General features: G+C 38.1%; 1 protein-coding gene across 1 annotated transcript in view; it reads left to right on the top strand.

Annotated features, from left to right (window-relative positions):
• The first annotated feature begins 2,938 nt into the window (after nt 1-2,938).
• TFEC (transcription factor EC) overlaps nt 2,939-23,498 on the top strand; it is a 37,925-nt gene continuing 17,365 nt past the window's right edge. The window contains exons 1-3 of the mRNA XM_074825471.1: nt 2,939-3,015; nt 5,014-5,109; nt 7,161-7,166. Coding sequence (XP_074681572.1) covers nt 5,014-5,109; nt 7,161-7,166 — 102 coding nt within the window. The 5' untranslated portion in view covers nt 2,939-3,015. The remainder of the gene's footprint in view (nt 3,016-5,013; nt 5,110-7,160; nt 7,167-23,498) is intronic.

Genomic DNA, 23,498 nt, shown 5'->3' with positions numbered 1-23,498 from the left:
AGTATGATTATAAAAATAGGATTCCAGCTCTTATCTTTACATAGTGGCTTGACTTTCAAAAGTGCTTTACTTATTATTAGCAGTGACTTCTAAGACTAATATAGATATATAATCTAAATTAGGGATTGCAACTTCAGGTACTTTTTGAAAATCAGGGCATAGATCTCTTTTTAACCTGAGTGGTTCTGCTTTGTAATGACTGCAACTGGCACAGTAAAGGGAATGGAGATGTCTGCAAAACTGTAGCAACAGATCCCATCAGCAAAGCTTTAAATTCTTTTCTTCTTTTTGGAAGTTCAGGACAGTACTAACAGGATATAAGCACTGAAAGAATATAATACAAAATAAACACTCCTGATAAACTTGATTTTTTACTTAGTCAGCAGTTTGCTGATTGTTTTTCACAGATCCTCCCCTTGCCCAGTGGGATGGCCCTGTGGTGATTCAGTAGGAAATCAGGCTGCACAGAGGTTTTGGTCTGCCACTAGCAATCTGGTGTCCAGAGAAAGCAAAAAGCAAGCCATTGACTTTTCAGCAGTCTTATTGTGGCAGAACTTACCTCCTTATTAAAAATAAACTTTAAAACAAGGTAGTATGGACTTTGGACATCGCAGATTTTTTTGTTTCCCATTTAATTTGAAGATATGTGATATTCTGGATTTCATGCTTTAGGTAGGCCTGTAGGATTTCTAAAACAATTTGTTGCTCATTATGGAGTGATCATCAGCTTCATTTAAGAGAAAAAAGAAGTTGGGGTGAAATGCAGTAGATGTATTTGTAACCTGTGCACTGATCCCACTCCCATTTATGCCATGTGAAGAAGCTGTGCTTTCAAAGCTGTTGATTGCAGTGCTCTGCACTGCTGGAAAGAGGCCTTCATCAGTTTAGGCATTGCAAGGGTCTGGGTAGTGGTGACTTTGCATGGATTCATTCAATGACCCTAGAGTCCAGCACAAGCACAAAGTGCCTCTGAAACAGCAGCAGAAAACAAGGGTGCACAGCAAATCTCTGCTCTAGCCACACAATGGGACATATTTTCTTTCTCTCAGCACATTGCATTTTGCCCAAGATTGATATTCTGGTTAACCTGGCATGCAGTAGATTTCATGTTTGGATTCTAATTTAAGGAACTGATTGAGTGTCTAACTTTCAATATGAGCTTAAGTGAAGAAATAAATAGATGTGTAAGTATCTAAATAATTTGGGATGGTTTTACATGTGTCCTTACACACAATAAATCAGAGCTTAAATTAACAGTACATTATACACTTTCTAAAACTAACACAAAGATCTCATGATTTAGTAATGTAATAATATAATGATTTAAGTAAATCCCAAATGCACATGTAGTTTTTAAAGCCTTACATGGAATGCATACCTTCCTAACATAAAACTGGAAAATCTAAGCAGTGTATTTAAGATTTTATATCAATATATTAATGGAATATTATTTAATAACTTCAAGGCTTACATCAAAATAATTAATATTATATTCATTACTGCATGGCTTAGTCTTTTTTATGACTAGAAAATTAGTTTAAAGAAACATAATTAAAATAATTCTAGACATGCTACCATAACATGATTAAAAATAAAGTAGGTACTGCAATATTGTACAAAAATATAGCTAATTTAAATGCAAACCCCTTTTATGGGCTATTTATCTCTGCTTATGTATGTTAGGGGAATTAAAAAGAAGTTTGTTTAAATGACTGAAATTTTTTTTGGAGAAAAAAGGGCTGCAAAGCAAGTCTTGCTATTATTTAACAAATATTAATCATGCTTACACAGAGGCCACTTGAGAAAAATTTATTACAAGAAATTTGTGACCAGTCATGCCATAGGAAGAGGAGAAAGCCACAGGGCTGAAATGACAGTAAGGTTTGTGTATGAAGTGCTCCTCTGGTAGTTAAATTGCAGGAATGTGACATTGATCTGAAGTGAGAGCTGTTTGAAGTAGCGACTGTCAATCTCTGTAATCAAAGGATGACCCAGAGTCTTACTCAATTAGCCATTTTGGCATGACCACTCAGTTTATAAAGTCCTACCAACTCAAAAAGTGATCTGTCCTCAAGAGGCACTTCAAGAAGACTAAGTGGTTTGATGATAGTGATCAACCATCCAGGACTATAGTTTGGACTCTATTTTGGTTTGGTTTGGTTTGGGTTTTTTTTTTTTTTTTTTTTTTCAAAAGTACAGCAATGCCTCATTTAACTGACTGTGCTTATTACAAGGTGAGCCAAATGTGGATTTAGGTATGAGTGAATGTCTGCAGCTGTTGAAATTACTGGAAGTTGATTGGATTATGTTTTTCTTTATACATTTATCTATGCTTTCAAGTAGAAAAGAATAAATACACTGTGATATTAGTTTTAGAGTACATATATGCTTGTAGATTTGATTGTAACGATCAGTGGTTTCAAGAGAGATAATTTCTAAATGAGAAGAGAAAAATGTGTAGCGTACTTCTGGTCTTTTCTCAGGATTATGTTAGTCTTTTCTTGGGATTATGTTTATCTTTTCTGATTCTATTTTTCTTTGATAATTATTCAGAAGGTTTATTCACCTGTGTTAGGGGAAAATAGTACACAAATAAATGTATAAAGGTGCAAAACTGAAAGAAAAAGATTTAAGGTTAATAATATTTCTATCCAAGTGTTCTTAAAGATGAATCTACTGTTTTGAAGGTTTTTAAGTGAACAATTGGGCAAATAGTGCTACCAGTAACCTGAAACTTTAGCAATTATTTCCATTCCTTCCCAGGTACAAACACACTTGGAAAATCAGTCTAGATACCACATACAACAAAGCCAGAGGCACCAGGTGAAGCAATACCTGACCCTCGATACGAAGCTGTCCAGCCAGACATTCTCCCTATCCCACTCCCACACAATCCAGCCTGCGGGAGTGACCTCCATTTTAAGAAACGGACACATGCCTCCCATCAGCGATATTGGCACACCAGAAAGTCCCGTTACCAAGCTGCTGGCTCTTGGAAGCGAACATGAAAATGCGGTAGGGCAGGACTGGTGAAAGGAGTGGGGAAATGGGCTTTGCATACTTTTAAAAAAATTTTACATGATCCACCTTGAATTTGTAGTGGGCAAGAGATGACTTTCTTTACTTTCATGGGATCTTCAGTTGCAGCACCTGTTCCCTGAATCCTTTTGGATTACATGGGTGATTCCCTTGAATGCCTGTGAATAGCTTATTGCATGATCAGAGGCTTCTAAATTACTGTCACTTAAAATATACTGTTGCATCGTCATATATTGCTGTACGTTTTTTGAATATGTACTTTGCAACGCAAAACTTTTTTTTCAGACGTTATTTCTGCCTAAAAACATTATCCTAGCTGCATAACAAAGTTAAATACTGATTACCTTAAAGATGTAACTGAAAGAATCTCTCATTCATTTTTCAGTTAGCTGATATATTTATATATGGGTTATCACGGACAAATTGGCATAGATATGCTAACTTTAGTGCCACCATCAATTTTAATAGAGGCACAGCTATTATATAATGTCAGATTCTCAGCCAGTGTGAGATGTAGATCATTATGGCCTTTAATACTTCAATAGATTTCAAAAGAGACTGCATATCAGGTAAAAGGGGAATTCCTACAGAAATGAGAAATGGAGATTCTGTATCATGTCTTGGGCTTTGACAGAGCACAAGAATCTCACAAATACACTGTGACCCATTTGAGCATTTGAATGTCATGCAGCTAAGCGTGAGAGAACTGAAAAAAATAAACCTGACACTTCCTGGAGAGCTCATCTGGGGCCCCTCCATTCTGCATTGACAACTGACACTGCATGTCACGTTTATGGATTACTGGACCCACTAGCCTGCAAAGATTATTTTATATGGCCTTTGTGGAGGCCTCTGTGGTGACCTCTGGGCTGGCAAGTGCAGCATGCTGGAACCATTCTCAGGCACTTTGGCTATCTGACCAGGAATAACCAGTGCCCGTCTCTGTACCACCCTCTGTCCTGGAGAGCAAGACAGCTGCTTGTAAACCACTGTCCTGAGCTGTGATGGCTGGGAGAGTGATAGTTGGCACTGGACAAACTCCTTAAAGGCATCTTTCCACTGATTTGAATAATCCCATCCCAGAGCCTCAGGGAGATGACTGGCAAAGTGTAATTTCCTAGTGTGGCCCTGCTGTTCAATGTAGGCTACAGTTATGTTAGTAAATAGTGTAGAGCCAAAACACAGGCTGGTGCAGTGAACTGTAGTCATTCATATTGTCTAATTGCTGGCATTTCTTGGCATCAACTGCTCCTGCAGACGGTAGAGTTAACAGTGACAGGTTCATCACAGAATCTTTCCCAAAGTTATTCTGTGAACAGAACCAGTCGAAATTATCATTGAAAACTCATGCTGTACCTTGTACAAATCTATACATGTCTATATGTCTGCAAAATATTCACTCTTTCATCCCAAGTAATTAGCTATTCCATCAGCTTCCGTAGTTTTTCATTCAGATTAGAACAAAAGTGGGACCAGAAGGCTGTCTGGAGAAGTATCCAGTGTACTGCCAAACACAACACAAACCTCTCCTTGGTGAGTCTTGAGAGCAGTGTGTAACACCAAATCCTGAGTGACTCATGCTCTTGCAGAACCACAGGTTCCTTTCAGCCTTCCTGCACCAATGCAACAATACACTGTAGATATGACACATTTGATGAAGGTGACAGATCACAGTTACAACTTAGCAATGCACTCCTGTCATCTGATCTTGGTGTTGCAATAAGGGGTTAAAAAAGGGGAATGGGCTGGTGTTTGGGAGGAAAAAAGTAGCTTGTTAAACCACAAAAACTGTTTTCGCAAGAAGTAAAAAATGTGAATATTGTGTAGAAGTGCTTGAATTATTTGAATTTTAAGATATAAACTTCTGAAATTGTTTTATTGATGTAATAAATAAGATTCATTTCACTGTATTTTCAGAATAACATTATTTCTATTATTATTTATAATGATTGTTTTAAAATATTACCTTATCAGATGGAAGAGGTGATTGAAGACATAATCAGTATGGAATCAAGTTTTAATGATGAAGGGATAGGTTGTTCTGAAACTCCTCTACTAATGCAAAGAACTGTAAGTATTTTGTGGAATTTCATCTTGCTGTTTATAATAGAGAATTTCATTGAATGATTCAAACACGTCACACTTCAGAGGCTAAAGCAGTACTATCAGTGGACTATTTTCCTTTCTCTTCAGTTATTTGTCTTTTTGACAAGAAATATTACAAGAAAGGTTCCAATGTGGTGGGACACATCTGGTTTAAGTGGTCTGAATTTGGGGTTCTAGCCCAGCACCACGTCTGGTGCATAACCCATTGGAGGTACTAATTTCCATGCAGGACTGTGGATAAGAGGAGTCTCTAGACCCTAGAAGGTCTTTTAAAACCTCGCTTAATTATCCCTCTACTTCATCTAAAAAAGTCAAAGTTTCCCCATTGTAGTACTTTCTACAGTACAGTAGTTTCTCCAGTGTCTTATGCTGAAGAAAGGGTAGGCTTTGTTTCTTGACTTTCATAAAAGCAAGTTGCACTTGAATAATTTCAAGGACAAAGACAAGAAACATAACTTTTCAGATTAAATGCTTTATAGGAATAAATGTAACAAACTGTTTTAATTTTGTAATTTTTTTTTGTGAAGAAATGACAGTGGATTAACAAAGGCTACATACATTTCCATATATGTTACACATTTGAAGAGGAAGCATGGACCTTTTCTGGACACAACAATGCTTAGAGCATTATTATTTGTGAAAACAACACCTATCAATAACTGTAATTCAACACACTTTATAGAAGGGATGTTCTTTGTCCTCTCAACCCTAATGTATTTTTGGGATAATTTTCCACAGATTCTGTCCTTAGCACCTTAAAATGGGTACTGATAAAGGGAAACTTCATTCTGGTGAAGGCAGAAGGATTTTTACAGTCTTTAACAGTCTACAAAGTTCATTTCAGAATACAGAGTCAGGTTCTTGCTCTTAATCACTCACTGGAGGAACATCTTTTTCTGACCACAGAACATCACTGGCTACAAAAATAACTTAGGAGATAAGATCTCTACACCTCTGTGTTGCCCACTATACAGTCCACTATTAATGGCAATAAATAGTTCCATGAATACCTGGAATTTGCATGCCAGCTACGAACTAATATGGTCAGACTGATTTATACATAACTCAGTACAGAACATAGCAAAGAAATGCTCCCTGGGGAGTGAATTAATATTTTGGCTCAAATTAACATGAGGCAGGGGAGGATCCTTTCAGGTGTGGTACTGTGATATGGTGATGAGAGGCATGAATTCTGGGTTTTGGATTGGACTCATACTCCCTCAACACCTTTTAAAACTGGATGATGTTAATCTATGTTAATTCCAGCCTCATTAGCCTTTATCTTCAGCCATGAAGGACATGAAGGAAATACAAAATGACTTTTAAGCCTAGCTGGTATCTTACTTGCAAAGATTTGAGACTCCTGCAATGCCCATGGGCTTGGTAATGGTATTCAGATTTTTATTTGTGCTGAGGAAATCACCAGACTGCTAGGTAAACCAGGGAACAGCATGTATTTCCAAATTTCTCTGAGCAATACTACAGCAAAATCAAGCCTGCCTTCAACAAGGCACGTGAACTGTGTCAGTGTGGAAGTAATCAAGCAGTGTTTCTGCCTCTTCTGTCTTCTCTTCTGTCAATGCATACTCCAAAAATTTGTGAAAGAAATGGGCATATGAAGGTGATTTAAGGCATTTAGCTCATGACTCATGGTTTTATGGCATCTTTCAGGCAACATCCTAAATCTGCAAACAAACTTCTGGTCATAAGCTGTACGATAAAGAAAGATAGAGACATAGGTAGAAAATAAGTTTTTTTGATCCAGGTTTTGATTATCACGTTAAACGTAATGATATTTTTTTAAATCTGAGTCAAAAATGTATATATTATAACAGTGTTGGACTAGGAGACATGATCAGGAATGAGAGAACATCCAATTCCCCTGAGAAGAGGAACAGGATTTGTGTTGTATTTAAAAAAATACCCTTATTACCTCTTAAGTACTTCTGCACAAGGCGCCTGGCTATGGTGGCCGCCATTGACATAGAGTAAGTGAGATCACAGGTGAGACTGAGTTGCCTGTGTACCTGGCTGATTTGGTGTTTGCTTCCTTTTTAGGCTTCTTCAGTGTAATGTTTAAGTATTTTTAGAATTTCATCCTAGATTTTGCCCTCCTTGGCAATGTCTTGAATTTGCCACAACTATGCAGAGTAGTGTCTCTAAAATTCTGAAAAAATCTGACTTTCTTGGTTTTCAGAATGTGGTATAAGGCTTGGGTGTTTTTTCAGCAAAATCTTTTCTTGAACAAGCCAAATTCATGAAGCCATTTTCTTTTCTCATTTTTCTCAATAGATAGTGACTGAGATTAGTGCTATCTGTTGTGTGTTGCAGTGAATTAATGTTTGCTTTAGTTAGATGCATGCATGTACCATTTTAATGGCACATTAAATGAGGACATAGAATTCTGTGAGACCACTCATGTGAGTAATTGCTCAGAGGCTCATTGTCTGACCCTGAGTTAATGAATTACAGTCATGTATTAGTAGAATCAGAGAAGTGAAAACAAGAACATTCTTCCATCTCTCATTAAAATGATTACAGCTTCTGAAGAGTGGATTGTCTGGCTTTTACTGTGTTTGGACCCAAATTCATAATTTTATAAAACTCTCTGGGTCTGGGAGGCAACTTAAGAATTGCTCAAAGTAGGAAAATCTCTGGCTGTGTTTCTATTGCTCTTAACAGTACCCTAATGGTAGAAACCTACTTTTTATAATAATTTTTTAGAAGTTCAGTTAGACATAAGACTAGGTCCTTCCTATATACAAGAGGTCTTGATTCTTCTGAAAGTACTTGTAAACCCAGTTAAAACATAACTGAGATCAAATCATAACCATTATTGAAGATGACACCAATTTAAAGTATTTTTTTCTTGTCATAATAATTTAGTTTTATGAAACTGTTTACTAACAGACAGCAATGTTTTTATCTATATTGCAAGAAGTTAATTTCTTCTCTAAGTATCATACTAGGAGCCACAGGTTTCTTTCCGACCTTATAGGAATCATTACAAAAATGAAACAAAAAATGTATGAGTGAGTTTTAGAAGCAAACTAGTGTTATGTATGTCAGATATGGTGACATATTTGAAAAGTATCTTTCATTTTTATCAGACTTTCATTCTTATTCAAAATCCTCACAATCTATTCTACATTCTGTAGTGAATTTAAAGTTTATCAACTTCCAAATGCTCAGAACATAGGAAATGTAGATGTGCAAGTCTGTTAATGTAAAACATGTATGACACCATCATTAAAAGTTTAGGGCAAGTTCTAAAAAACTGTGGTCTACATTCCTTTTAAAATCTGAAAAATGAAAGTTTAAAAAACATGCTGTATTAAGGCAGATGTGGAGAGCATTAGTCACAGTGAAGAGAGCCAGAAAACTGCAGAATTAAAAAATAGGATGTTTGTACTTTTCAGGGTGTGATTTGACAGCATGTGACCTAGTGAACCTCTACTTCTTACTAAATGTTGGGTTTTTTTGCTAATATAGGTACACAGCCCTAGGACTCACCAAAAAACCCAGTAATTTAGCAAGCACAACAGTGATCTCTATGAAAACATTTGGCATTTTACCAGCACTTTCATTCAGAAATAACTGCTGTAGCCCAGATAATCACTGTACAGCTACAGGGATAATGTCCTCTACTTGACATGCAGTCCACTAAAACTTACATCAAAAACATTAGGAGATTGACTGGCTTGGAATGAGAATAAAATGAGAGGATATTCATGTTCTGCAAGGGCCCAGGTTTCTCTTGCATCATGCTGGGTGGGACCAACCAGAAAAAAATATTTTGTGAACTTTTCCAAGGATTCTAAGTTGTCTTTTGTTCTGGTGCACATGAAAAAAAGAGCTTTCAGAAGTATTCTTGAAGAACACTGGGGAGAGAGGCTCTGTAACAATTAGATGGCTGGTGGTGAGAGCTAAGGAGTAGTGCAGAGTAGTGCTTGGGACAGAGCACTACCATAAAACTGGACTTCAAAAAATCACCAGCAATGGCCCAGCTGGTGATATGTTGAATCAGTTGTGCTCACTGTCCCTAGTGTAGTAGGTACTGAATGACTAAATAAAATAGAGCAGTTCCTTTCAGATTGCTTGGGAGAAAATGGAAAGTTTCTCCATGGCAAACCTGTTCATTGAGTTTTTACCATGTCCAATACTAAATAGAGCCAAGAAAAAATGTTTCTATGTTGATTTAGTCATAATACTTAAGAAATGTTTTCTTTAATTATCCCCTTGAATGAACTTGCCAGCAGGAACGTTTCCTGAAAGCAATGGCTTCTAACCAGTAGAAAGCACAGATTTTTTATTATATATGGATAAATGCACCATAAGCATGATTTGAAGAATTATGCTCACTCAGGGAATAGAATAGCCTTGGTAGTCCTAGGCAAAGCTGGAGCAAATATTTGTTAAAACGAGTTATTTTTTAAAAAATCTCAAAAGAGTTTCCAAAATGATTCTTTGCTTTAAAGGAAAAAAATAGTTAAAGGTTTGAAATAGCATTAATACCTCCAACAGCTCCAGCTTTAACTGCACACTGAAATCATTATGGTATCAGTGGTGCTTTGAAGATCACATCACCTCAGAGATTTAGAGCTGTCACAAGCAATGAATCTGTTGTTGGGAACTTTGTCTGTTTATCTGTGAATCTAACCAAATTTCTTCAGTCCTCCTTTGACTCCAGCTTGATGTATGTGGTATTTATATGCTGGGAAAAGAAAAATTCACTCACCAAGAGAGAGGGGAAGCAAAAGCACCTGGGCATGCTGAAAGGCAGAGGTTTTGCTAGCTGTTAGGCTGCAGAGCTGAGCCAGGGGGCCAGCTGGCTGGGGGAAATGGTGGCAGTGCTGTGTGAAGGCATTGCCTTGCAACAGGTCACCTCTTGAGGGATCCTGCAAGGCTTTGCTGCTTCACTTGCATAACTTCATTTCATACATTCATAGTGAATTATTTCATGAAGACTGGGAGCTATGGTCTGCTTCCAGCCCTCTTCGGAGTCAAGTCAGTTGGAATTGCTCCACTTCTGTCATTCTTGCAGGAAAACAACTTAGGGAGAAAATCCTCAGTTGCCCTGTGGCTCAGCTGTATTTGTTGAGCTCCTTTGGCTTTTGAAAAAATCTTGTGTTGTACAGGCATGGAGTAGAGGTTAGATCAGGACAGGACAGGATAGATGTTTTCCTTCTTTAATTTTTATGATTCTGTTAACTATGTCTGGTATAAAGTTCTGATTAAATCTGTTAACTCTGCATTTGATTTTATGAAGACACTTTTTATTGATTAAAGCATAGTGCACTGTGTGAAATCTCACTGCTATTACAAGGTCTTTGAGGTCACAGTTTTTCATCATAGCATTAATAATTTGTATTTGTATTAATTATTTGTCAAATACTGATGGTTGCCATCTAGATGGATTACAAAAACTGCTGTCTGTCCCATTCCCAGAAATCATCCAGAAAAAAAGAAATTCAAGTAGGTATCCTCCAAAGTATTATATTCAATAATTGTTGTGATAATTCAATCATGAAGCAAAACCAGGTTTCCATTAGAGGTGCATATAGTATCGCTGATCTAGGCAGCCCCCTGCTGCATAATCATGAGTATTTTTTATTTAGTGAATACGTATGTCATTTGGCAACCTTTATAAGTTTATAAATTCTGATAAAGTTCAAAACCATTTTAGAGAAAGGGCCAGAGTAAACATTAACAACCTCATTTGCTTAGGTTGGGTAACTTGAAAAGACTGAATAACATCAATGAAAATGCTTTGTCAATCACATTCTACAGATTAGTCTTAAAGTCCAAGGAAGAATCAAAGTTCACCTAAGTATATAAACTTCTGTCTAGCACTCCCTGGTATTGTTTCCAAGTTTAACGAAAAAGAAAAATGAAGGAGAAGGAACAGTTGGTAGCTATTGATGAAATAATAGACTCCTCAAAAATAAAACTGGTGAGCAAATATTTTCTTTGTCTTTCTTCAGTAGTATAAAGGTGCTAGATAGGAAATTGTGTCTTTCAGTTGCAGAGAACTAACAATGAAATGCACAAACTGAGAACTCCTCAGGCCTGTTTTCTGCAGCTGGAGGTGTCTTTTATTGTCACTGCCACTGCTGTTTTGAATGTCATACAGATGCCAGATGAAGGTTTGTTTCAGTATTTCACACAATACTGTAGTTTGAGACTGAAATGGGCAATGTACAGATCTCTTGCCTGCTCTAAGTACTCCAAACAGATTGGGTATGAGTGTTTGCAATTCACCTCATGCTGTAAAAAACATCGTCATAGCACAGAGTGTACAATACTTTGGATCAGGAGAAGAACTGTGGTCCACTTTCACATAGCTGCAGCAGTCAAAAGCTTTGCAAAATACCCAGATGAATCTGCTCTGTCTCTAAAAGCACAATATCTAATGACCCTTCTCTATTTTGGGGATAGACCTCTATGGCTGAAGGGAGCCAGAAGATTCAAGCATCAAGCAACTGGAGTAAATACTTTCATAGATATGAAATGAAAGAAAAGTTCCTTTTTTCCTCTTTGGTTTTCTCTTTCAGAAAGGTAAATAGACATAAATGGAAGTATTATTCTAAAGTATGCAGTTGTTTGTATGTAAGTACCTTTTACGAACATAACCTTAACACATGTTGAACAGAGGTAAGAGAAAAGGAAAGATAAAACAAGTTGCTAATTCTCGCAATATGCACTCCTCACTAATTCTAAGCTCCTGTGCAAATTCCTGCTCTTTGGAGCCACCATGAAGATTCTGTCTTATCCCAAAGCCCTGATGCACAGCCTCTGCTGCCTGTCTCTTGTTGTCTGCATACAGCAATGCAAGACCTGAAGTCCTTAGTAAATGCCAGATAATAGAGAAGGCTACATTAAGCTCCTTGGGATCTGTAATGTATAGCTTATTATCACTTCTGGAAGTAAACTTTATGAATTTCTGTCAATGGAATTGACATAGGTTGAATAAAAGACTTGTGAACTCAGAGGCAACAGCAGTGGCCACTTTGTTCTCCAGGCACAGTCAAGCTTCTTATTGCAAGACAAAGCTAACTTGTGGAAAACACAGAGATTTCTTGAAGGCCATTTTAAGAAATAAACTCTTGAAAGATAAAACTACTTTTCTTAGCACCTCCTTCTCCATCAGCCAAGGCATTCTATGACCTTTACTATAGGTGTGCAGTAGTTTATGAAGTAGTTAACTGTGCATTTTTATTTACACTAGAAATAACACTTGTGAATATATCTGAAATCAACTGCTACAGAAAGGCATTCCCACCAAAATGAAACTCTTCATGGTACATGTTAATCCATCTGAACACACTAGATCACAGAAATCAGTAAATACCTTACTGTAATGTATTCAGATACTTAGGTGATATGTGAAATGTAAGAAGACAATATATAAAGCATATAATATATACAAAAATATATAATATAAATGCTGGTAATAGAGATGTTAGCAACTGTATTTAAGAGAAAATGCCCCATATTCTAATCCTGCAAGAAAATCTGGTTTTCACTTGTTCCTCTGCCTCAGTTTTAACTTTTTTTGTGTTTTTGTGTTGACATTTGTTCATTGTATCTAGAGGATGAATTTGAATGATTTGGTATATGCATTTACATGTGGTAGCCAGAGAAATAGAAGTTGGATGGAACCACAAATTAGTGCATTAGCTAGTGAAATAATCTTAGTAAAACAGCTAACAGAGCTGTCACTTAATTGTCATCTTTGGGTTTCAGACACTGGAGGTTAGTGGGACAGTATTCCTGTGACGTCTGATTTCCAGCCACAAGTTGGATGATGACAGTATCACATCACTTCACTTTTGGTCCATGTCTGTTATATTAGTTTTGTAACCAGAAATGCCGAGAACCACTAAAAACATATAATTAAGAGATGATAACTGAAAAAAAAGAACTCTCCTGCTAAAGGCTGATTCTCCAGAAAATTCCTTTGCTTGGTCATATTTGATCAGACATTTATCTGGACAATAGGCTTCTGTGTAGATGATCAGGGCAGGAATGTACTGTAACTGGGAATATGAACAGAGTTCATTTCTCTCTGATGAATAATGAACCAGCTTGATGATCATTATTTGAAGATAAAAAATGAACCCGTTTTCATGCATAATATATAATATGTAATATAATATATCTGAACATTAAGTCCCTGGTTGAGAAGTGTGTAATTATGAACCATGTTAAAGATAAATATAGAAGGAGATACAATTTGTTCAAAGAAAAACAAGTCTGAAAAGGGAAGCATTTGCTTTTTGGCTGTTCTCTTTAGATAATAGAAAGAGGAACTGGAACATTTGGGTATTAGTTATTACTAAAGACCATCTATTTTCAAATATAAGTATTCTGTATTGCAATTACAAAAGGATCTAAAACATTTAGCTGTGTATACATTCTTCTTGTTCTAGACTTTAAAACCGGTATACTACATCTTTTTTGACAGTTGACAGTGTATACACATCCTTACAAAGAAAAAGGTTATCACAGCTTATGTTCAACATTCTTCAAGCAACATGACAATTACAGAAGAAAGTCAGAGGCTGAACCTCAGTCTTCTAAGTACAGGACTTGTATTGACCCACAAGGTTATGCATCCTGTCTTTAATACCTTTGAATTAGATGAAAAGTCACAATTTACTAAAACACACATAGAAGATACAAGAATTACCCCAGTTTTCCCCTTGTGAAAAAATTGGAAACACCCAGTATGGCAGATATTACAATTTAGAAAATGGATTTGCAATGGCTGGGTTATAATACACTTATTGATCAACTCACTATTTGGCCAAATTCAGTGAACCTTTTGAAGTTAATCTGTGAACTTCAAAGACTGAAAAAAAGTTTTGTTTATCTGCCATGAATAAACAGGAAATGAATGACAAGGAATGAAGTATGTGGTTTTTATGTCTTGTACTCCAGTAACACAAATACTGAACAAACTTTTACTTGATATATAAAATGAACTGTGGACACACTTCCAAATTTGGATTTCTACATTTGGAATGCATATATGTGATAATAGTATGAAAACTTTGCTCTGTTTTGATTTTTTAATTAAAATGAAGAAGCAAGAACCTCATTGAAATGAATGGGTGTTAACATATTTTTTGTGGCTAAGAAGGAGAAGTAGCCTCATTTTAAAAAACTGTTCTTTGAACTGATGCTATCAATTAAGTTCATGAGAACATGATTTAAGTAAGTGTGATATATTTAGGGATGGGAAAGGATAAAGTATTGTACTAATATTTCACATGTGAACACTTCATTCTAGATGCAGTCTGAGCAAGTAGTAATTTTTACCAAGCACCAGAAGAAATTTTCTCTTGCGGATACAGTACTCAACCTTTCAGTTTTGTCAGCAACAAGTAAAGCAGCATGTGTTATTTGAGTTTGCCAAGTCTGTAGGTGCAGTAATGCATTCTGACCACGTGTAATAGGGCCAATGATCCTCAGAACTGTCCATACTGCACGACAACTGTTCTGCATGTATGCCATACTTCTGTTACTGCAGGAAATATAGGCATGTAGACACACTGGGTGAGTTGCATATCTGCAGTTATTAACCCTGGAAAAGAGGGTAGCAAAGGAAGTTTCTGCTAGCAGGACTATTCCTGCAGCTTACTTTTAATTTGCCTTCTTTTTCATAGGCTCTTCTGACCTGGGCAGAAGGAAGACCTCTGGTAGAGGCAGTCTGGTCCTCACCTCTGTATTTTATGGGGGCATCCTGACCCTTCTGATCATGCACCTGGGCTTGTAAATGTGACCGTGAGGAAATAAGACCCTGGGACACATGGTAGCTGGAAACAAACCTCCACTAACAGGACAGTCCATCCTGCTGCCTGGTCCCAGGTCCCTCAAGGAAAGGCAGGCTAGCTGATGAATTGTTTTGACCTGTCAGGACTGTCCAGATGCCTTTGGTGAAAAGCTCTTGCTATCCTAGGGTTTAGCAATTTTAGGCAACTAGAACATGTAAGGTGTCTGCTCTTTAAAAAAGTACATACCCTCCATCACTTCCATGATTAGTGACATCCTTTTGGATGTAGGGAGAACTGTTTGGTACAGGAATTAGTCTTTCTATCCTGTCCTACATATCCAGGGTTTGTTGACTATAGCCTTCTTTTATGAATGCATATTAGTAAAATGCAATACATATTGCATAGAAAGTAACTGAACAGAATTCTTTTCAGGTTAAGGGGCAAGCTAAAGAGATGACAAAGATTTTGTTAAAAGATAAGATATTAATGAAGTGCTCCAAGAATCAATCCTCAGCCTCAATTTATTTAATATTTTCATTAGTGACCTTGGTACAAAAAATACGTTTATGCTGATGAAATTTACCGAGGTAACAAAAGTAGAAAGTATTGCCAATACAAAGGAGGATGAGGATATCACAGAGGAAGAATTATATGACTGTGATGACAGAATAGCATAAATGGAAAGAATGTAATAGTACTGAGTGCAAGGTCATTCATTTAAATACTAATAACAGGAATGTCTGCAGTAAGCTGAGAGCTCATTAAGTGGAGATGACAGAGAAAGATCTGGTTACATTAGTTGCTCAGAGGATGACTATAAGCCATCAAAATGATGGGACTGCAAAAGGAGATAAATATGATCTTAGGATACATCATGAGAGAGATTTCCAAGAGACACAAAGAAATATCCACTGTGAAATTCACTGGGTACAAAACTTTTAGAATGCTGTAGACAAGTAAAGGTGTCCACACTTCAGAAAAACTAATTCAAATCAGGAAAGGTAGAGAGAGGCCTGTTAGGACATATCATGGCATGGGAAGTCTGGCTAAAGAAGCATGGCCTGTTAAACTTAGCAAACCAAAGCCTTAAGGGAGCTAAGGTCACTCACAATAATCACACGGGGATGTTAAACAATGAACTACATAAGTTAAAGGAACACAAAACCAAAATAAAATTTGTCTACGAATGGAAGTACAAAGAAAGTTTTTATCAATAATCTGTGATCATTCAAGTTTTGGAACATACTCCAATAAAAATATCGGAGTTGTGAAACTTAATTCATTTTAGACAGAGCATTATTGGTTTATGAAATGGCTTATGTGATGATATGTTAAATGAACCCAATATATAGGAAACGCTTTCTAGTCCAGACCGGTCATTGCTACATTCAGCATAATTTTTGAATTAAGAAAAATATAGCTGACTTCGGAAGAGGGTTGTGTTGTTTTTCTAGCTGTGCAACCTTGACTGCAACAGAGCCGTGATGTTTCCAGACTTGAATGTTACTGTAAGACAAACACATCATGCAAATATTAGCCAAAATGGAAAAATACTTAAATAGTATGTGATCATGTAAGTGAACACTGTTGTAACATAGAGTTGTCTAGGGACTACAGGTGAACAGGCACAGACCACCTGTATCCATATATTTCATTATCATATTAAGAATCCTTCCCTTTCATTCCTGGAAGACATGGAAATTCTATTTGGTTTAAGTCTTCCTTGAAATTACATGATATTTACTAATAGCTGCCATGTTATGGGATTTGGAATACCACATTATTTCCCTTAATGAGGCAATGTTTTTCCTGGTTTAGTAATGTTTTCCTTTAAAAAACCCCATAACTTGGTATTAGAGACTGCAAATTGTGATCACAGCTGTCCATTGCTAGACATCCATGCAGGTAAAAAACCCTTAATATTTGCCACACAATCCTGCCTGCATAGCAGTTCAAACTCAAGTGTTGAATATAACAAGCTCCCCTGGATGAGGCCTTTACAGTACTTGTCTTGGACACTGCCAGCAAGAACAAGGTCACAGGCTCTTCTGAGCTGCTGCTGATCTCAAGCCAGGTGCTCGCTCAGGTACTTCAGCTGAAGTTTGCTTTTCTAATTGGTCTAAACTTCAAAGTTGAGCATCTTTCAGGAGTGAGCCCTGTGAATGGAAATTCTCATGTTCCAGTCTTTGCACACAGGCATTGAAGATCCCATGACACTTTATACAAAAGGAAGAACGTTAACCCCAGTGTCCTTGCCAAATGTTAACTTCGTTAATTACGGTCTGCTTTCTTTAATTCTCCTTGCAGTTTTAATTAGATATGGTATTATTCTCTTCCTGTACCACATTGTCAATGGTTATTCCCACTTAACCATTTGCTGTGTTAAAGGTTGTTAATCTTTTGTCCAAAGCTGGCTGTATTTTTGAAGCAGGAAAAATGGCTAATTGTATACTGCTATTTTTAATATGTGTGTGCTCACCCCTTACAAGCCACTTGCATCTAAATTCTCAGACACCCATACATAAATATGTGTATCATGAATGGAAAGGTTGGAAATTATGTGACTTACCAGGACTTCTCAGAACAACACAGGTGTGAACCAATATGACTCATGACACCTGAAGGATAAATACTTTATTTCCTGGGACTTATGAATTTTCATACACAAATGTCTGTGTTTCCATATCTCTAAACTGAAAGCAAGAATATGCTTTTGATGCAGTGTAATCAGCTGGAGTTTTAAAGTGCTTTGGAATTCATCAAGTTTGACAGTGCTATATAATTGTAAGATCATCATTGTACACATATCATATAATTATGCCATTGCAAATGATTTGTACTTTTAGTATATACTTATCTTGTAATGGAAGCTATTTGAAGCATAAGTAGTGCAGAAACTTTCCCTGTGTATATGACATTGTAAAAGCCAAATTGCATTATGGTGTATGGAGTTTTAGTGCATATCCAAACAACTAGATGTATCTTGACACACAATTTCTATAATATATTGTGCTATATATTTTAATTTTGTAATTTAAAAATCAGTTATTTCCCAGATGTCTACATTTCTAAAAGGTTTCCTGCTTTGACAGAAAAAAAAAGTGACTTTCCTTATGTTATATCAAAATTGGCCAATTTCTATTTTGAGATTTTTCTGTGTAACATCAGCAACGAAATTCTTGGGATTTTCCATGTTTGATATCAATGCAGGGCAAATTCAGGTAGAGAGTTTCATCTAAATACTTTAAAATATTTTTGAATTTGTATTTTTAAAACTCCCCCATAATCAGAAATGTGAATATTTGTCAAGAAAGATCCAGTCTGGTTTGCCTTGTTGTTCTTATATGATTTTTAAAATAAGAGTTTATTTGGAAATTTTCACATTAGGATCACAGTGACGTTTCATAAGAAGGTACATGTAGAAAGCCTGCAAGAATCACCCTAGGCTTTATTTACAGTCAAGAAGAAGAAACAGAGGTGATTCAGTTCACACTGAGTGTCCAAGACAGGTCAGATTAATAACCCCATATTTCTCCTCTTGATTCTGAATCCTGACATTGAGAGTTATTCCATGCACATTAATTCATAGCATATTTTTCCATGTGTTACTATTTCTGTAGGAATGAACCGACTATCAAAGGTAGTCTAATGTACTGGTGCTTTATACCCACGTTGCTCTATTGTAAGTGTGAAAATGCTGTGCTGGCTGAGAATGAAGACAGTGTGTCAAAGGGAGATCACCAGTGGCTCTATCCACAAAGAAACCACTTACCCATCATAGTAGCCATTACAGCATACTTGAGATTTCTACTAAATGCGTGGGAGGAAAGACAGTTGATAGTGTGATTGGCACAACTGCTCTTGTATTGAGAGGAATCACCCAGACAAATGTTGAATTGAGACAGCAAACCTAAGTCTGGAAGGGATGTAGGTATGAAGAAAAGAACCTTTTTTTGTGTGTCCTTTTTATGGCCAGATGACTAACCTGCTTATTCTGTTATCCAATCCTTCAGTGCGCTGACTGAGATGATAACAGACTTAAGGAGGGTCAAACCTACTATTCTCTATTCCCCAACAGTACCCTACCTATTGATTTTTAAAAATGGTCATATTTGTCAAGCTGGTGAATGTTTCAATCGGAAAGGCAGATTCTGCAGCTCAGAAATGAGTGCTTTCAAGACAGGTGAATGAGTGAGAATTTTGTAGGCTCTCTATGACAGTGCTGTTGAATAGGGTTATTCTCTGATGTCCAAGTTCTGGAGAATAATTTAGGACAGTTAACATTAGATCAAAGTTTCTCTTTAATGGCATGGCAGAACACTGGTTTTGACACTCTTAGTGATCAGAAACATAGAATCGTTTGGGTTGGAAAGACCTTTAAGATCATGAAGTCCAACTGTTAACTTAGCACTTCCAAGTCCACCACTAAACCAGTCCCTAAACACCACATCTACATGTCTTTTAAATACGTCCAAGGACTGTGACTCAACTACTTCTCTGGGCAGCCTGCTCCAGTGCTTGACAAACCTTTCACTGAAGACATTTTTCCTAATATCCAATCTAAACCTCCCCCAGCACAACTTGAGGCCATTTCCTCTTGTTCTATCACTTGTTACTTGGGAGAAGAGACCAACACCCACCTCACTACAACCTCCTTTCAGGTAGTTGTAAAGAACAATAAAGTTTCCCCTGAGATTCCTTTCCTTCAGGCTAAACAACTCCAGTTCCCTCTGCTGTTTCTCATAAGACGTGTGCTCTAGACCCTTCACCAGCTTTGTTGCCCTTGTTTGGACACACTCTAGCACCTGAATGTCTTTCTTGTAGTGAGGGGCCCAAAACAGAACACAGTATTCAAGGTGTGTCCTCACCAGCGCCGAGTACAGGAGTAAAATCACTTCCCTAGTCCTGCTGACCACACTATTTCTGATACCAGCCAGGATGCTATTGGTCTTCTTGGCCACCTGTGCACACTCCTGGCTCATATTCAGCCAGCTGTCAACCAGCAACCCCAGGTCCTTGTCTGCCAGGCAGCTTTCCAACCACTCTTCCTGAAGCCTGTAGTATTTCATGGGGTTGTTGTGACCCAAGTGCAGGACCCAGCACTGAGCCTTGTTAAACCTCATACAATTGGCCTCAGCCTATTGATCCAGCCTGTCCAGATCCCTCTGTAGAGCCTTCCTACCCTCAAGCAGATCAACACTCTCACCCAGCTCGGTTGTCTGCAAACTTACTGAAGATGTACTCGATCCCCTCATCCAGATCATTAATAACAATATTAAACACAACTGGCCCCAATATTGAGCCCTGGAGAACACAATTCACTATGATTCTTTGTCCCCAGCCATCCAGACAGTTTTTTACCCAGCAAAGAGTATGCTTATCCAAGCCATGAGCAACCAGTTTCTCCAGGAGAATGCTGTGGGAAATGGTGTCAAAGGTTTTATTAAAGTCTAGGTAGACAACATGCACAGCCTTTCCCTCATCCACTAAGAGGGTGACCTGGTCATAGAAGGAGATCAAGTTACTCAATCAGGATCTGCCTTTCATAGTGTCGACTGGGCTTGATCACCTGGTTGTCCTGTATGTGCCATGTGATGACACACAAGATGATCTGCTCCATAACCTTCCCCAGCATTGAGGTCAGACTGACAGGCCTGCAGTTCCCTGGATCCTCCTTCTGGCCCTTCTTGTAGATGGCTGTCACATATGCTAACTTCCAGCCAACTGGGACCTCCCCAGCTAGCCAGGACTGTTGATAAATGATGGAACATGACTTGGTGAGCACTTTTGCCAGTCTGTAAGTGGTGTAGCATGTCACTAACCTTGGGTTATGGTGGCTTCATCCTGTTCCCTGTCCCTGACTTACAGCTCAAGGGGCTGGGTACTCGGAGAGCAACTAGTTTTACTATTAAAGACTGAGGCAAAGAAGGCATTAAGTACCTCAGCCTTTTCCTCATCCTTTGTCACTATGTTTTCTCTGCATTCAGTAAAGGATGGAGATTCTCCTTAGCCCTCCTTCTGTTGCTAATATAATTATAGAAACATTTTTTATTGTCTTTTATGACAGTAGCCAAATTAAATTCTAGTTGGGCCCTTCTAATTTTCTCCCTGCATAACTTCACAACATCCTTGTAGTCCTCCTGAGTTGTCTGCCCCTTATTCCAAAGCTCATAAACTCTCCTTTTTTTCGTGAGTTCCAGCCAAAGCTCTCTGTTCAGACAGGCGGGTCTTCTTCCTCACCATCTTGTCTTTTAGCATGTGGGGACAGCCTTCTCCTGTGCCTTTAAGATTTCCTTCTTGAAGAATGTCTAGCCTTCCTGGACTCCTTTGCCCTTCAGGACTGCTTCCCAAGGGACTCTGTCTTCAGGCCAAAGTCTGCCCTCTGGAAGTCCAAGGTAGCAGTTCTGCTGACCCCCCTCCTTACTTCTCCAAGAATCAAAAATGCTATCATGTTATGATTGTTATGCCCAAGATGGCTTCCAACCACCACATCACCCACAAGTCCTTCTCTGTTCATGAACAACAGGTCTGGTGGGGTGCCTTCCCTAGTTGGCTTCCTCACCAGCTGTGTCAGGAAGTTGTCTTCCACACACTTCAGGAACCTCCTAGAGTGTTTCTTCTCTGTTGCATTATATTTCCAGCAGACATCTGGTAAGTTGAAAACCCCTATGAGAACAAGAGCTAGGGATTGTCAGACTTGCCCCAGTTGCTTATAGAATATTTTATCTGCCTCTTCATCCTGGTTGGGTGGTCTATAACAGACTCCCACCATGATATCTGCCTTGTTGGCCTTCCCTCTGATTCTTATTCATAAACACTCAACCTTATAATCACCATCATTAAGGTCTAGACAGTCAAAACATTCCCTAGCATATAGGGTCACCCCACCACCTCTCCTTCCTTGCCTATCCATTCTGGATTAACACATATGTGAATCATTCTAATTAGTGAGGTTATAAGATTGTAGACATCAGTAGATGAATAACTTGGGTTTGGGTTTAATTGTCATCATTTCCACATGGAGTTATAACTGTGCTTTCCTAATGACTGATAAAAATTGCCAGATGATGAAGGGTAAAATGCTGGAGACCATCTGTGTGAACCAAAGATGATATGGAACATTTGGTAAAATATTTCATGACTTTCACTGTTTGATGGAGGCATGAGTGCAACCAGACATAGACCGTGGATAGATACTCACCTACAGCCCTGGCTGTGTGGAATGACACTACCCCAACTGTTCTGCAGATAGAAGGAGACATATGAACTCTTATCACTTCAGACAATGGCAGCTGAGTTAGATAGAAGTACCTTCATCAACTGTGTAATCAAATTCAGATAAGACCTCTACCTATGTTGTTGAGTTTACTCACCCTCCTTTGAACATTCACACACTTCCGAACTTTCAGGTGTGTTGCTATTATTTTTTCATTATCAGCCAAGTTGGTCATTCACGACCTTTTGTCTTGGATTTGGGCCTTGTCATTTGAATTCACTCCTTTGTGAATAGATTATAGAAACTTAACTATATTTTGGGATAAAGATGAATTACTGCCTGAAAATTAGAAGAAATCGTTGATGTATCATCTCATGCGTTGTGTCAAGCTATGGTTTATAGTTTTGATTTTTTCATTAATGGTATTGAAAGTCTTATAAATTAAAAATATTACCACCAGTTTCATGTGTTATTGAACTCATGTACACACCTGTGTGAAATATGTAAAATATGATAGATACGCATTTCTCATTTGTTCAATTATTTATTAGATTGTATTATTTTCAATGGTTACTATTTCCCAGCATTTCACAATGTCACAAGTGGTGTTCCTCAGGGCTCAGTGTTGGGACCATTTCTGTTTAACATCTTTATTGATGATCTTGATAAGAACATAGGGTGTATCATCAGTAAGTTCGCAGATGAGACCAAGTTAAGCGGGAGTGTCGATCTGCATGAAGATAGGGAAGCTCTACAGAGAGACTTGGATAGATTGGATCGGTGGGCCAACGTTAATGGGATGAACTTCAACAGGGCCAAGTGCCAGGTCCTGCACTTGGGCCACAACAACCCCATACATCACCACAGGCTTGGGGAGGTGTGGCTGGAGAGCTGTCTGGAAGAAAAGGATCTGGGGGTTCTAATTGACAAGCAGCTGAACATGAGCCGACAGTGTGCCCAGGTGGCCCAAGAAAGCCAACGGCATCCTGGCTTGTATTAGAAATAGTGTGACCAGCAGAAGTAGGGAGGTGATAGTCCCCCTGTACTCTGCACTGGTGAGGCCACACCTGGAGTATTGTGTCCAGTTTGGGGCACCTCAATACGAGAGAGATATCGAGGTGCTGGAGCGAGTGCAGAGGAGGGCAACGAAGCTGGTGAAGGGCCTGGAGAACAAATCCTATGAGGAGCGATTGAAGGAGCTGGGACTGTTTAGTTTGAGGAGGAGAAGGCTAAGGGGAGACCTCATCACTCTCTACAACTATCTGAAAGGACATTGTAGAGAGGTTGGTGCTGGTCCCTTCTCACAGGTAATTAGCAATAGAACAAGAGGCAATGGCTTTAAACTGCAACAAGGGAGG

Source organism: Strix aluco, chromosome 5 (assembly GCF_031877795.1).
Source record: "Strix aluco isolate bStrAlu1 chromosome 5, bStrAlu1.hap1, whole genome shotgun sequence".
Lineage (NCBI taxonomy): Eukaryota > Metazoa > Chordata > Aves > Strigiformes > Strigidae > Strix > Strix aluco.
This window is presented reverse-complemented; position numbering and strand designations above follow the sequence as displayed.